The 12,952-nt window shown below is 39.1% G+C and overlaps 1 protein-coding gene across 2 annotated transcripts in view; it reads left to right on the top strand.

Moving 5' to 3' along the window:
* Positions 1 to 12,952, top strand: part of ORC3 (origin recognition complex subunit 3) — a 38,132-nt gene that overhangs the window by 10,937 nt on the left and 14,243 nt on the right. For both annotated transcript variants that reach the window (XM_042830351.1, XM_042830359.1), the window contains exons 6-13: positions 7 to 161; positions 1,491 to 1,624; positions 3,353 to 3,512; positions 4,319 to 4,432; positions 6,167 to 6,300; positions 6,763 to 6,826; positions 11,312 to 11,428; positions 12,289 to 12,368. In XM_042830351.1, coding sequence (XP_042686285.1) covers positions 7 to 161; positions 1,491 to 1,624; positions 3,353 to 3,512; positions 4,319 to 4,432; positions 6,167 to 6,300; positions 6,763 to 6,826; positions 11,312 to 11,428; positions 12,289 to 12,368 — 958 coding nt within the window. The remainder of the gene's footprint in view (positions 1 to 6; positions 162 to 1,490; positions 1,625 to 3,352; positions 3,513 to 4,318; positions 4,433 to 6,166; positions 6,301 to 6,762; positions 6,827 to 11,311; positions 11,429 to 12,288; positions 12,369 to 12,952) is intronic.

Genomic DNA, 12,952 nt, shown 5'->3' on the forward strand with positions numbered 1-12,952 from the left:
GTGAAGGCATTAAAAATCTGATGCAGAAGCTGTTGGGACAGCTGATGAACTGCTGCATAGATGTGGACTCATCAGAAGAGGAGGACTATGAACAGGTTTCCCGTAATAGAGTTCGTTGTTCGATGACTTCTCTTATCAGCTGGTATGAGAGTGCAGCAAAGGTAAGATCTTTATGTGTCACTAGTTTACAAAAACGTCTGACCTTTATATTCTATAAGAGAAGGAAACTGAATACCTCAAATTTATATGCAGTAGTGAAAAAATGCAGAAGGTCAGCTTCTCATCTAATGCTGAGAAACAGCTGAGACTGAGTAGATTCAAGTATAAATCTGTAACGTATGTAACAGATGCGGAGTTCATTGCTGATGAGGTGTGAAGGTCAGAATCCTGGAAAAAATAGGTATACTGCTATTGTACAGTATGTTTACTTGGGAGCCAGAGGCTTAAAATGCATTGTCAACTTCGTGCTAGGTGCTTTACTCCCAAGAGTGCTGGGATGTTTATTAAAATAAAACTTCAAGAGAGAATAGTCCTCTAAGGGAAAGGCACCGCACTGCCCAGTGTGGCACTGTATCATCTGCAACCCATACTACAGTAAAAAGCAGTGGCAAAATAACTTTCTAAGTGTTTTTTATCCTTGTATTTAATAAAGCTACTTATGCTTTATTCCAGCTATATTTTCTGTCTTGAATGAAAGCTAGAAGTGATTTTTATGAGCAGCATGTTGAGTAAAAGTTTCATGAGTGAACACTCTTTCTGTTACTGTATAAATATATAGAGAATGGGCAGCTTCCATGTCCCCAGCTAAAATGTTCCACGATCTCAGCAGAGCATTACTGATTCTGTCCCACAGAGTTGTCTTTGTCTTTCATGGCATATAGAATCATAGAATTGCTCAGGTTGGAAAAGACCTTCAAGATCATCGAGTCCAACCACAACCTAACCATACTACCCTAACTCTAACAACCCTCTGCTAAATCATGTCCCTGAGCACCACATCCAAACAGTTTTTAAGCACATCCAGAGCTGGTGACTCAACCACCTCCCTGGGGACCTATTCCAGTGCTTAACAAGCCTGTCTCTAAAGAAGTGTTTCCTGATATCCAACCTAAACTTACCCTGGTGCAACTTGAGGCCATTTCCCCTTGTCCTGTCACCAGTCACCAGTGAGAAGAGACCAACCCCAATCTCGCTGTAAGCACCTTTCAGGTATATGGAGAGAGCAACGAGGTCTCCCCACAGCCTCCTTTTCCCCAGACTAAACAGCCCCAGTTCCATTGTTTCTCTTTAGTTTGTATATTCTTTGCCTTTCCTGCTATGCCAAGCAGAAGGAAGGAAAACTGGAGTTCTTGATGCTTCTAATAAATACAGTTGTATCAAAAAAAAGTCAGTTGTGTCACTTTGGAACATTATATGACTGTAGATGTGGGATTCAGTCTTTTTTATTTGATTGCCTTCTGTTTATTAATGTACAACCAATGACTTTAAAGAAGACAGATTCTGAGACTCCAGGCAAAAAAAGAACATCTTCCAGACACTGGCAGTCTCCTCCAGTTGTTGTTATCTTCAAAGACATGGAAAGTTTCACCACAAAAGTACTTCAGGACTTTGTGCTTATCAGCAGGTAATGTCACTTGGAGTTTTGTTCTTCCACTCCATTACTTGTTTTCTATTTGCAGCTGATTAGAAGTGTAAAAATGAGGGAACGTTACCAGCGGGGAGCTGGAGCAGGTATTGATGGTGCTTATTTGCAGCGGTGATTGAGCAGTGAGTGACAGACTACATCAGATGCATCTGTGCTTCTGCCCTTTCTTAGTGCTGCCTTCCTTAAAATCATCTCCTGCATTGCAATGATTAGCCCCACAGTTCTCCAAAAAGAGCACACTGGATGGAAGTGCAGTTATAGCAGGAACGGAGCCACAGTTGTAGAGTTAATGCAGTTACAGCATGCACATCTGATGTCACATCTAAACAAGGCTAAGCAATTTCACTTGCTGTGAGACCCACAATAAAATTGTTTTCTACTTCAAATCTGGCAGATGGGTTCTCTGGGGAACGTTTCAAGAAGTAAAATCAGAAATCACAATTATCTCGAAATAATTAGCTGTAAGGCAGTGGGAAATGAGGTTTAATTGTTTCTTAAGTGCTGTGTTCTATTTTGCTTTTTGTGGCGAGGATAAATACCTCATTATGAGCATGTGGAGTGCAGATGAAGTGAAGTTTATGTCTGTCGCAGCCTTCTAGTTGCACATACACTTTCAAAACAGACCATGTTTCAAAAAATTTGAGAGGATTCAGCTGTTTTTATGACCAGGAGTTGGCTTGATTAAAGCAGAAGAGAAATAAAATGAAAGCTGGGAAGAGTTACACAGTACTTTTAAAAAGATCTTTGGGTGAATTGCAGAACTCAGATTTATTCTCAGCATTTGTCTTAAACGTGTCAGTTTAATAATTAAGATGAAGCGGGTAAAGAAGGGAGTCTTCTCATTTGTTCATCACAAGATTAAATTTCTCTCTCTGTTGAAATTCTTCTAGGTTGTGAACAGTGGACAGTAATATGTAAAGTTTTGGTTTTGTGTTTCAGTTTATAGCGAGGAGGTAATTGTGGGGGTGTCAGCTGAAACACTGAGGTCAATAAGTGGCTATGATAAAAGACAATAAAAAAATGAATAAATTGTCAAATTTAACCTGGAAGTGATTTAAGATACAGCACTTGTGTTCCCTTGAAACTCCAATTAAAAAAAGGAATATAATGATAAAAGAGTACTGCAAATATTGTGTTTCATATAAATAGTTGTATGCTATTCCCAGTGAATACAGCTCTCAGTCCTGGCTAACAGGGTGTACCAAAAAAACCATCTGAAGAGGATGATTGAATCTGGGGAGGCTGAAATTCTTTTTCAAGTGCAATGGGAACATAGAGCTTCAGAGGGATTTCAAATGTATTGCTCAGTTATTAAATGCTGTAAAATCTGTAGATGTTCTTGAGACTGTTAGCTGTTCAGAGTCTCTTCTCATTTTTCTTTATTTCTTTGCAAAAAAAATTAAGTGCTAACATTCAGTTCTCCCAATGGGTCGGTACAATACTGTAATGGAAAAGATGCTTTTTATGCTGCTTCCTGACATTTGAATCCTAAAATGTAATTTAATTTTGTTTTCTGTCTTTGGGCTTTAAGTAGCTTCCTTTTGTGTTTTTTCTCCTTGTACATCAAAACTTCTGTGGTTTTTTTTTCTTCATTGCAGCTAAGTCACATGAGGTCAATGCTGTGCTAGGAACATAATGTGTTTATTTCATGAGTTTCTGTAATGTGACTGTTAAGTTGTTGTTTTTTTTCTCCCCTCTTTCCCATAGTCAGCATATTGGTGAATTTCCTCTTGTACTGATTTTTGGAATTGCTACATCTCCAATGATTATCCACAGTTTACTTCCTCACTCTGTTTCCTCTCTGCTGTGCATAGAGCTTTTTCAGTCCCTTTCCTGTAAGGACCACCTGTCTACTATAATTGACAAGGTAATTCTGTTTCTGAATAGGAAGAGTGTATGTATTCAAGCACAGTGTACATATGCAGGCTTTAAATACAAGTTTGTCTGAAGCTTTTGAAATGAAATCTGTTCCTGAGAGATGTGAATTTTGGATATTTCTATCCATAACTGCAGAGTAGCTTATTTGTACTGAGAGCTTCCTCCCTAGGTTGAGACACATACACTTTCATCTTTGATTTAAACTGGCATCTGTGCATACTCGCTTGGGCTACTACTTTGACCTTCCCACCTCTTTAAAGAAGGGTAGTGCTTTGATCCAAGTTTCACTTTGCTTAGATAAGGATAGCCCTAAAAACAGAAAAACTCAGTTCAGCTTGAATTCCCAGTCTGTAAAAAGTTAGTAGAGTTATCCAAGTGGTCAGTTCAAATAAGCACTCTACTTATGTGATTTTGCATGTACTCCTTTGTTCAGGATTTCTGAAGTTGCTGTTTTATGTGCTGAAAATAGTAGTATCCCCAGTTGTTACAGCAATCTGCTTTCCATTGTTTGTGATTTAAAAAGTAATACAAGAATGATATTAAGCTAAAACTAACTGAAACATTGCATATTAATTAGTAAAAGGAGCTCAGAAAAACGTGGTGAAATGATGAACTGAAAGACAGTCTTTACACGTGTGTTTGTTCTTGCAGATATGTTTTTAGAAGTTGGCAGCCTATTCAGCATCTCATTTAGTCAAATGCTGATGCTTGCTGAGAGTTGTAGTGAATTGTGAATAAAAATTTTGCTGGGTTGAATTCAGGAAAGAATTCTTTATGCCTTCTTGTCCTCTTTAGGTACTTTTAACAACCCAGTTTCCACTTAAACTGAGTGAGAAAGTTCTGCAGGTTCTCATCAACATATTCCTCTACCATGATTTTTCTGTCCAGAACTTTATCAAAGGATTTCAGGTAGGCGATGGTAACAGGAACTCACATTATGGGTGGTGAAAATGAAGTGTGATTCATTCATGATTACTAGACACTGAAAGATATTTCTGGTTCCTATTCTTGCTGTCACTGATGTGGATGAAAAAAATGCCCTTTGAAAACAGCTTGGTTCTGTGAACAGGTGGGTGTTTCTCTGCCAGAGTTTTAAAGAAAAGCTTACGGGACTGGGTGTAAGCAAGCATTTAAAAGACAGCTCATTCTACCACAGAAGGTTGTATTTAAAAGATGTATTTAGTGTGACCTGCCACAGTGGGTAGAAACACCTCTCTTTTGTTGTAGTTTAAGTTGCAGCTTCAAACACCCTTGGCACAACTCTCCAACTGGGTATCAGGTTGCTGCTTTGATCCTCTTGGGCTGGATTTGTCATGGTGTGAGTCAGCTACAGCAGCGTCTCTTCCCCACTCTATGCTAGAAGTCCTTCTGGAATAATTTCTGCATTCACATTTAGGTTTTCAGAGAAATAGGAGCTGTAGGGTCACTTGCTTTTTACCTCAAAGTAGGTGATGCTTGTGATCAGCTGTGCAGCATTTCAGGAGTTACATTTGCCTTCTCAGGAGACAAAGTGAAAGACCTGGTAAAGTTTATTGAAATAGTAATAATAGTTTTAAATTTCATGGGCTATGGTTTTTTTTGGCTTGTCTTTGTAGATAGATGTATTTCCACGTCTGAGTCTCAGTCTCAGTGTAGCTTTTATTCCTTGTGGGCTTCTCTGAGAACTCTGGATTTTGTTTCTTTTTGCTTGGTACCACAGATGGACTTGCCAGGAGAACTTGATATTTTCAAGCCATATGCATTTAGGATGTCCAGGGTTCTTTGATTTTTAAGATTCAGCTTTTCTTATTTGAAAGAAATTGCCAGGATTTAAGGATTCCCCATTGGCCTGATGTGGAAATACAAACCCTAGTCCTCAGGGTATGGCTGTGTCCTTGTGCATTGAAGTACTCAAGAAAATATCAAGGAAGCAATTTCAGATCAGATTTCCTAAGTGATGTTCACAGGGGATCACCATGGTCCCAGTTATGTCTAGGAGTAACAGTAACGTATCTGACAGGAAGTGTCTCTTCCCTTTGATGGTTTTTGCTTTAAATATTTTTAGTGAGGTTTTCTGTCTGCTTGTCTGTTTTTAAGACTAGATGTGATTGACACGTGCTGTTATTTTGTAAAGCCCTGGTAGTAGGAATATTTAAGACAGCTAAGATCAGTGACCACAAGAATTTGTATTTGTGCGTAGTAAGAACTTAGCAATGTATTTTTGTGTGCATGAAACAAATTGGAATGAGGACGTGGTAAGTTTACCTGTATACTGTAATTGATTTACATGTCTTAATATATACACATTTATGAGCATTGGAGCTGTATATGTAAGCTAAAGAATGCAGTAATTAGCATAAATGAATAGAAAGTGTTTGATGAGCTGTGGTTATGGTGATGTAGGAGGGGAAACAACGAGATACTGAATTTGAATAGCAGATAGAGCAAAAAAGGTAGTTATATGAGTGCATTTAAAGCTCTGTAACCGGTGTAGTGCAGTGATGTGACCTGTGGAATGTTTACAAACATTAATGAATTTTTTTTAAAGGAATGCCATTACTGTCATGTATGCACTATAGTGATAAGAAAGCCTTGAAAGATAGGAAGGATAGCAGGAAGGATGAATTTTTTTTTATCATCGCTGGTTTTTGCTTTCTTTTTCAGCTCTGCGTTGTGGAGCACTTCCATTCCAATCCTCTTAGTATACTGTGTTGCCAGCTGGAAGAAGCAAAGAGGAGAGTAAATTCTTTATCACATAATCAGTGTGAAAACGTTCGAAGACTGCCCTCTTTTAGAAGGTAAGGAGGTGAAATAAATTTTTGAACAGTCTTATGTTCAGTCAGCTTTGAGAACAATGAAAGGAATCTGTAAAGTGTGAAAACTGTGGGCTATTGGTGCATTTGTGTAAAGAAAGAAATCTATCAAAAGGAGGACAGTGCTCAGTAATTTCTGGAACCCTTAGTTTTCTGGTATAGAGAGTACAGTGGTTTGTACTCTGTTTTTCCCTCTTGTCCTTAATACAGAAACAAGCTATTATAACAAGCAACCCTAAATCACTCTTCAACTTGTTAAGCCAACATGGAACATAATCTCTAGGGTTTTCTTCTGGCCTTTCAACTTGCTGGATCTGACTGCCCCTTTTTGAATCTTTTCAAATAAATCCTTACAGTAGCATAAATGCTTTTAATTTTTTAACCTTATAGCTTTTTAAGCTCAATCTACATTGTAATTTTTGTGTTCCTGTTTTTCATTGCCATCAGGTATGTGGAAAGTCAAGTCTCAGAGGAACAGATCGCACTGCTGACAGCAGACAGTTCCTTAAAGGTAAAATTTTAAGACTGTCTTTGGATAGCACAGATAATTTTCCAAAAATATATTATCTTATGTGGAAGATAATAAATTACACAACTAAGATATATGGTTCCTGTAACATCTTCCATACAGTACGTACTCTGCTTCACGTCCAGTGGTGGAGAATTAGGATCCATGGGTCAAAGTTCCAAATCTCTGGGTTGCCAGGTACTTTTATACAAAGCTGCACAGCTTTTCTTGCATCAGCTTTTAGCTACATGTAGAAATAAAACTGCCTAGAAGGAAGCTTACAAGGCTTATTTATGATTTTGTTTTATAATGCTTACTCGGACTGAATTTCTTGGAAAGTCAGTGAAGTGTTTAAAGAATGAGCAACTAACCTTGAAGGTTATTTCTTAAGCTTTTAATCCTCTGTACCCTCTGAGCAGTCTCTGATTGCACCCAGTAGGGGAGACCAAGTCCTAAGGCATACATCCACACTACATGTTGTGCAGGATGAAAATCTTAATTTACTTAGCGTGTTTATCTAAAAGTTTGTCAGGTGATTGAGGTCAAGCTGCTATTGTGAGCATTTTAAGAGTTCATCATCCTCTAAAAGAAAGATCTGTTTGTAATTATCATCAGCTCAATCTCTCCCAGTACATGCATCGTTCAGGATAAAGCGTTTCTCTCAACTTTACCTGAAGTTGAGCAACCTGTCAGGCAAATGGTACGGCCAAAGACAAAGCTATTCATGTATCCTAGCAGGTCTTCCTGGTCTGTAAGGACTTCTCAAATTTGAAGAATGTTCATAGAGTCATAGAATTGCAAGGTTGGAAACGACCTGCAAGATCATCCAGTCCAACCATCCTCCCATTACCACTGCTACCACAAGCACTAAACCATATCTCGCAGCTCCTCATCCAGACGCCTCTTGAACACTGCCAGGGACGGCAACTCCACCACCTCCCTGGGCAGCCATTCCAGTGCCTGACCACTCTCTGAGAGAAAGTTTTTCTTTATGTTTAATTTCAATCTTCCCTGGTGCAACTTGTGGCCGTTTCCTCGGGTCCTGTTTGTTGCCTGGGAGAAGAGGCCAAATCCCTCCTCATCCCAACCTCCTTTCAGGGAGTTGTAGAGTGCAATGAGATCTCCTCTGAGCCTTCTCTTCTCCAAGAGAGAACACTGTTGTTGTTAATGTTTGGAAGAGAGCAGGCAAATTTGTGAGTGCAATGCAATTGTAGTAGTCAAGGCTAGAGATGACTTATGTGTGACTTTCTGATCTATGGTTTTCAATGTCAAAAATAGCTTCAGCAACTGCTGCTCCCTTGGTGTTTATTCACACCTCAGCAGATGTGCCAGCACAGCAGCTTGCATAGCTGTGGTATAAATGTGATCAGAGATACAATCCAACTTAAACAACCTGACCAAAACCAAAAAGCCATGGAGTTTTTCTGCTGGCTTGTTTCTGCAGAATAATTTCCTCAACCTGTTCTCTCTGCAGGTGCATAAATGCTTCTGTTAAAACAGCAGGAAGGAAGGAAGGAGTGGGAATGAGCGGCAGTGACTGCTTCTTTGTTTAAACACTGTTTAATGGGCTGCTGCTTTAAAAGTTGAATATTCATCAGTATGTTTAATCAGTACAGTACACTCCTTATTTCATAAGGCCATCCCTACCCTGGAAATCTGGAGAAGAAACAGCCAGAACTCTTGTCTTTGTGCACATGAGGCATATTGCGATCTCTGCAAGAGAACTAGGAGTAGGATTGCGTTGCCAAGCTGGCAGCGTTACCTGGTTGGGGAGAAAATGCCCCACTTTAGCATTAATGAGCTGCTATTTCTTCTGTATGCCTTCCTGACCTACAGTAGCATTCCTAACTTGGGAAATACTTTTAAGGACATTATGGAAGTGGTACTTCTTAAAAAATTTGCTGTTCACTTTCAAGACCAGGTAAACTTGCCATTCAAACTCACTAACTAAATTTGCAGTATTCTTTCTCAGCTGCTATCTGGCATCTGTGTTGGTATTTATTTTTTTTTTAATCTATGGGAGGAGTTCCACCTATTTAGAGTAATTAGGATTTAAATGCATTTTCTCTTCAGTTTCACATCCTAATTGATTTCAACTTTGTCTGAAAGTTCTGACAAATTTCATTTGAAATTATGTAAGTGGGTTCATCTGTATTTATTGAAATAATGTTGCATCATCTTCTAATCGTGTTTTCAATCTCTAGTAAAACAGAAAGGAGAGAAACAAAATATGCCTTCCCACTCTGTTATTTGGCAAAATACAAACTGCATTTCCATTTACATAACTGCATCAGTCTTGATCTGAGAAACCTGATAGGGGAAATACAGATGCTAGGATGCTCTCAGTCTGGGGGAATAAGATTGATTTAGCCACATTAAACAGAACTTTCTTTCTTCTCCCGTTTTTTTTTTTTTTGTGGTGATGGTAACTCTTTTTTAGTGATTCTTCTTAGCACTAAAATACAAACCTAGCAGCATCCATCTTCATAGAATCACAGAGTGGCCAGGGCTGGAAGGGACCTCAAGGATCATGAATCTCCACCCCCTGCCACAGGCAGAGCCACCAACCTCCCCATTTAATACCAGACCAGGCTGCCCAGGGCCCCATGCAGTCTGGCCTTGAACACCTCCAGGGACAGGGCATCCACAACCTCCCTGGGCAGCCTGTTCCAGCACCTCATCACACTCATAGTAAAGAACTTCCCCTGACATCCAACCTAAATCTTCCCTCCCTCAACTTAAAACCATTTCCCTTGTCCTGCTATCATCTACCCTTTCAAAGAGTTGACTCCTGTCCTGTGTATAGGCTCCCTTTAGGTACTGAAAGACTGCAGTGAGGTCACCTGCAGCCCAGCTCCCTCAGCCAGTCTTCATAGGGGAGGTGCTCCAGTCCCCTGATCATCTTCGTGGCTCTCCTCTGGACCCTCTCCAACAGCTCCCTGTCTTTCTTGTACTGGGGGCTCCAGACTTGGACGCAGTACTCCAGATGGGGCCTCACAAGAGCAGAGTAGAGGAGGGCAATCACCTCCCTGTCCCTGCTGGCCACCCCCCTTCTGATGGAGCCCAGGATACCATTTGATTTCCAAGCTGCAAGAGCACACTGCTGGCTCATGTTAAGTTTTTCATCCATCAGGACCCTGAAGTCCTTCTCTGCAGGGCTGCTCTCAAGGACCACTCCTTCCAGTCTGTATGGATGCCTGGGATTCCTCCAGCCCAAGTGCAAAACCTTGCACTTTGCTATGTTGAACCTCATCAGGTTCTTCCAGGCCCACCTTTAAGTCTGTTGAGGTCCCTCTGAATGAGATCCCTTTTCCATGAGGAAGGATCTTGGAAGTCTCACATCTTAGGGTCTTGGAAGTCATTTTAGTAATTGTTAAACTAGTGACGTTTAAATTTTAATTGATAAGTCCACAAGGAGAAATGTCTTAATGGTTTTTATCATCTCAAAGGTTTTCTTAATTTCATAAAACTCTCTGCAACACCAAGTCTTTGTTGATTTCAGCCTGCAGTATGATACTTGTATCTTCCACATATTAGTTTGCCTTGTATTGCCTGTGGAGAAGGATTCATTTTTGTTTTTAATCTTTGATACTCCTTAGCTTAACTTTAGAGAACTTCAGTGGTTAGTTTTGTTTCATTTATTTATTATTTTTTCTATTTAGAGTAGCTCTCTCAGAGCTGATTGAAAGGGCAGTAAAAATGTAGAAAATTCTGTTATTCTCCTTTGATCTTTAATTACAGTCAGGGGAGAGAAGTAAACTTCTCATTAGTGAACTTTATTATAGTGAGCCTAAAATGCTTAAATATACCAGCAGAGATTTCTAGTGGGATTTTCCAGAAGCATTACACATTCTTCCATGGGAAGCCAGTGATGATGAGGTAAGAACTGGCAAATTCAGTAGCAGCAGTTCCTAATTTCTTTTTCCTGATATGTGGTTTTTTTGTTTGCTTGTTTTTTCCTGTTTCTGAAAATCTGAATCCATAAATAAACAAGTTGAATTAAAAGCACATAGAAGCAGAAGCTCTAGAATACTTTTCTGTGATCTGATCCTTTAATGTTTATCTCTGTAATAAGAGCAGGAGCCACCCATAATGCAAGAGAGAGTTTTAAGAGTGCTTGTGATAAAAAATAAAGCAATTAATAAAGACTTGAATAAACATAGCTGTGTAATTTCTCAGTACCTATTGCATGTATTGTCTTGGTTTTAGGGGGTACCACAACAGTTAAATGTTCTTGAAAACGATGCTTTTGCTAATCAATAGCAGCTCTCCAGTGAGATGGAAGAAAAAGGGTTAAAATGCAGTGTGATTGCAGTGAACTATTAAAATAAATCATTTTTACGTAGTGGTCTTAAGTGAAAATTGGGGATTTAAGTCACAGCACACCAGAGCATCAAAACCTCAGAGTCATTTTAAGAACTTTGTGAAGGTTTTAAACAAACTAATGGCAGAATGACTCCTAATTGTTTCATGATCCTGTCACTGTAGGAAGCAGTGCGGAAGCTGCTAGAGGACTTGAATGTTTACCATGAAAATTATTTTCCCATTCTGAGATGTCTTCATGTTTTCACATCTTCTCTTCCAAAGTATCCTTTGGGCAAGCAGGTGAAGTACTCTTATTCTGTTTCAATCAAACCTCTTTTGTCGTTTCCCAGCAGGACATCTGAATTAGTATTTATTCTTTTTGTTTACTGTTCTGCTGTTTTGCCCCTTACTTCTCCAACGGAGACAGATGCTTTCTTGCCATGGGAAGAGAGGAACAGCATGTGGTTTCTGTGCTGGCAGGGATGATAGCTCGTCAGTCAGCAGGAATGTGTTTGTAGAAGGAGGCAAATGTACAGATCAGCAAGTGAATTGGCAAGTTGATTTTTCCCACACCTCAAATTCTCTGTATGAAGTACAAGCAGTGTATACTCTTCTACCACCTACAAGAGTCTAATAGTCTCATTTTGGGAATCTGAGTAGTGAGTTATAGCAATTTTCTGTGTAAAATAAAATGATAGTAAGGGAACAGTGATAATTGCTCCATATAGCCATATTGCTCTAATGTCAGTGATTCTCACAGTAAGCAATTTCTTCTTCCACTAAAAGAACAACATATTATGTGCATGTATGTTTATCTGTTCTCAATCTGCTACATGTTTTTAGAGTCCATCCCTAACAAAATTGAGGAGTCCCAGCATTTGAGATTTAAGAGTTGTTTAGTTAGTCCCTCTGCACTGATCTGTGCAGTTACCTTCAGCTGGTTGTTTTAAACCTGGTGCAGAGCAACACACAGACTCCAGCAATGCAGGGAAGTTAGTTGTATAAGATACTGAACTCTCGATTTATGCCGCGGTCATTCTGTGTATTTGAGTAAGAAACTCTAAAGGAATTACATGTTACTTTAAAAAGCTTGTTGTAAGAGTTCTTCAGTGCTTAGCTTGTAAAAGCAATTTATTCTTTCCTCACTTTCTGCATAACAGATCAGGGAACTGCACTGTGCATGTTTGGAAAACCGAGTGTGGGAGACGGAAGAGTATGAGTCATCACTTCAGTTAGCAAGGTGACTTTTTAATCCTTTTTATCCCTTTTTTATTCTGTTTAATACCACTGTACACATGTACAATATCAGTTGTCTGTTCTTTTGGAACTTAAAGCTGAGCATGCTACCTGTGTTGAAAGATCTGCAGCTTGTAGGATTGTCTGCAAGTATAGTCGACTGCGTTCTTCATTTCGTATTCCTACTGTTTCCTATGAAACTCAGCCAGAATCTAATATTTCTTATGCCCAGTGTAAATATGCTGGAGACATTGAGAAGTATTTATGTAAATGAGAACATCAGCTGTATCATTGTTAGATATTCTTTCAGTATTCTTTCAATGAACGTGTTGTTATGGTGCATTTTTGAAAACTTTTTTATTAACTGTGGGTCAACCAAGTTACTAGTTTTAGTTGGCCTAAACTGTGATCCATTCTGAAATAATCAGAAAAATCAGAATCTGTTCCAAATGGCAGCTGTGGCCTTTACTTCTTATTTTGCTGCTCTTTTTTTTTTTTTTTTTTTTTTAATTCCATAAACTTCTCTTTGAGTTTGTACAGGGGTTGTGCTAATTGTTACTGAACTTCAGGAGAGCTGTGTTTGTCTTG

This window comes from Centrocercus urophasianus, unplaced genomic scaffold, assembly GCF_019232065.1.
Source record: "Centrocercus urophasianus isolate 14NV4802_14NV808 unplaced genomic scaffold, USGS_Curo_1.0 seq_10, whole genome shotgun sequence".
Lineage (NCBI taxonomy): Eukaryota > Metazoa > Chordata > Aves > Galliformes > Phasianidae > Centrocercus > Centrocercus urophasianus.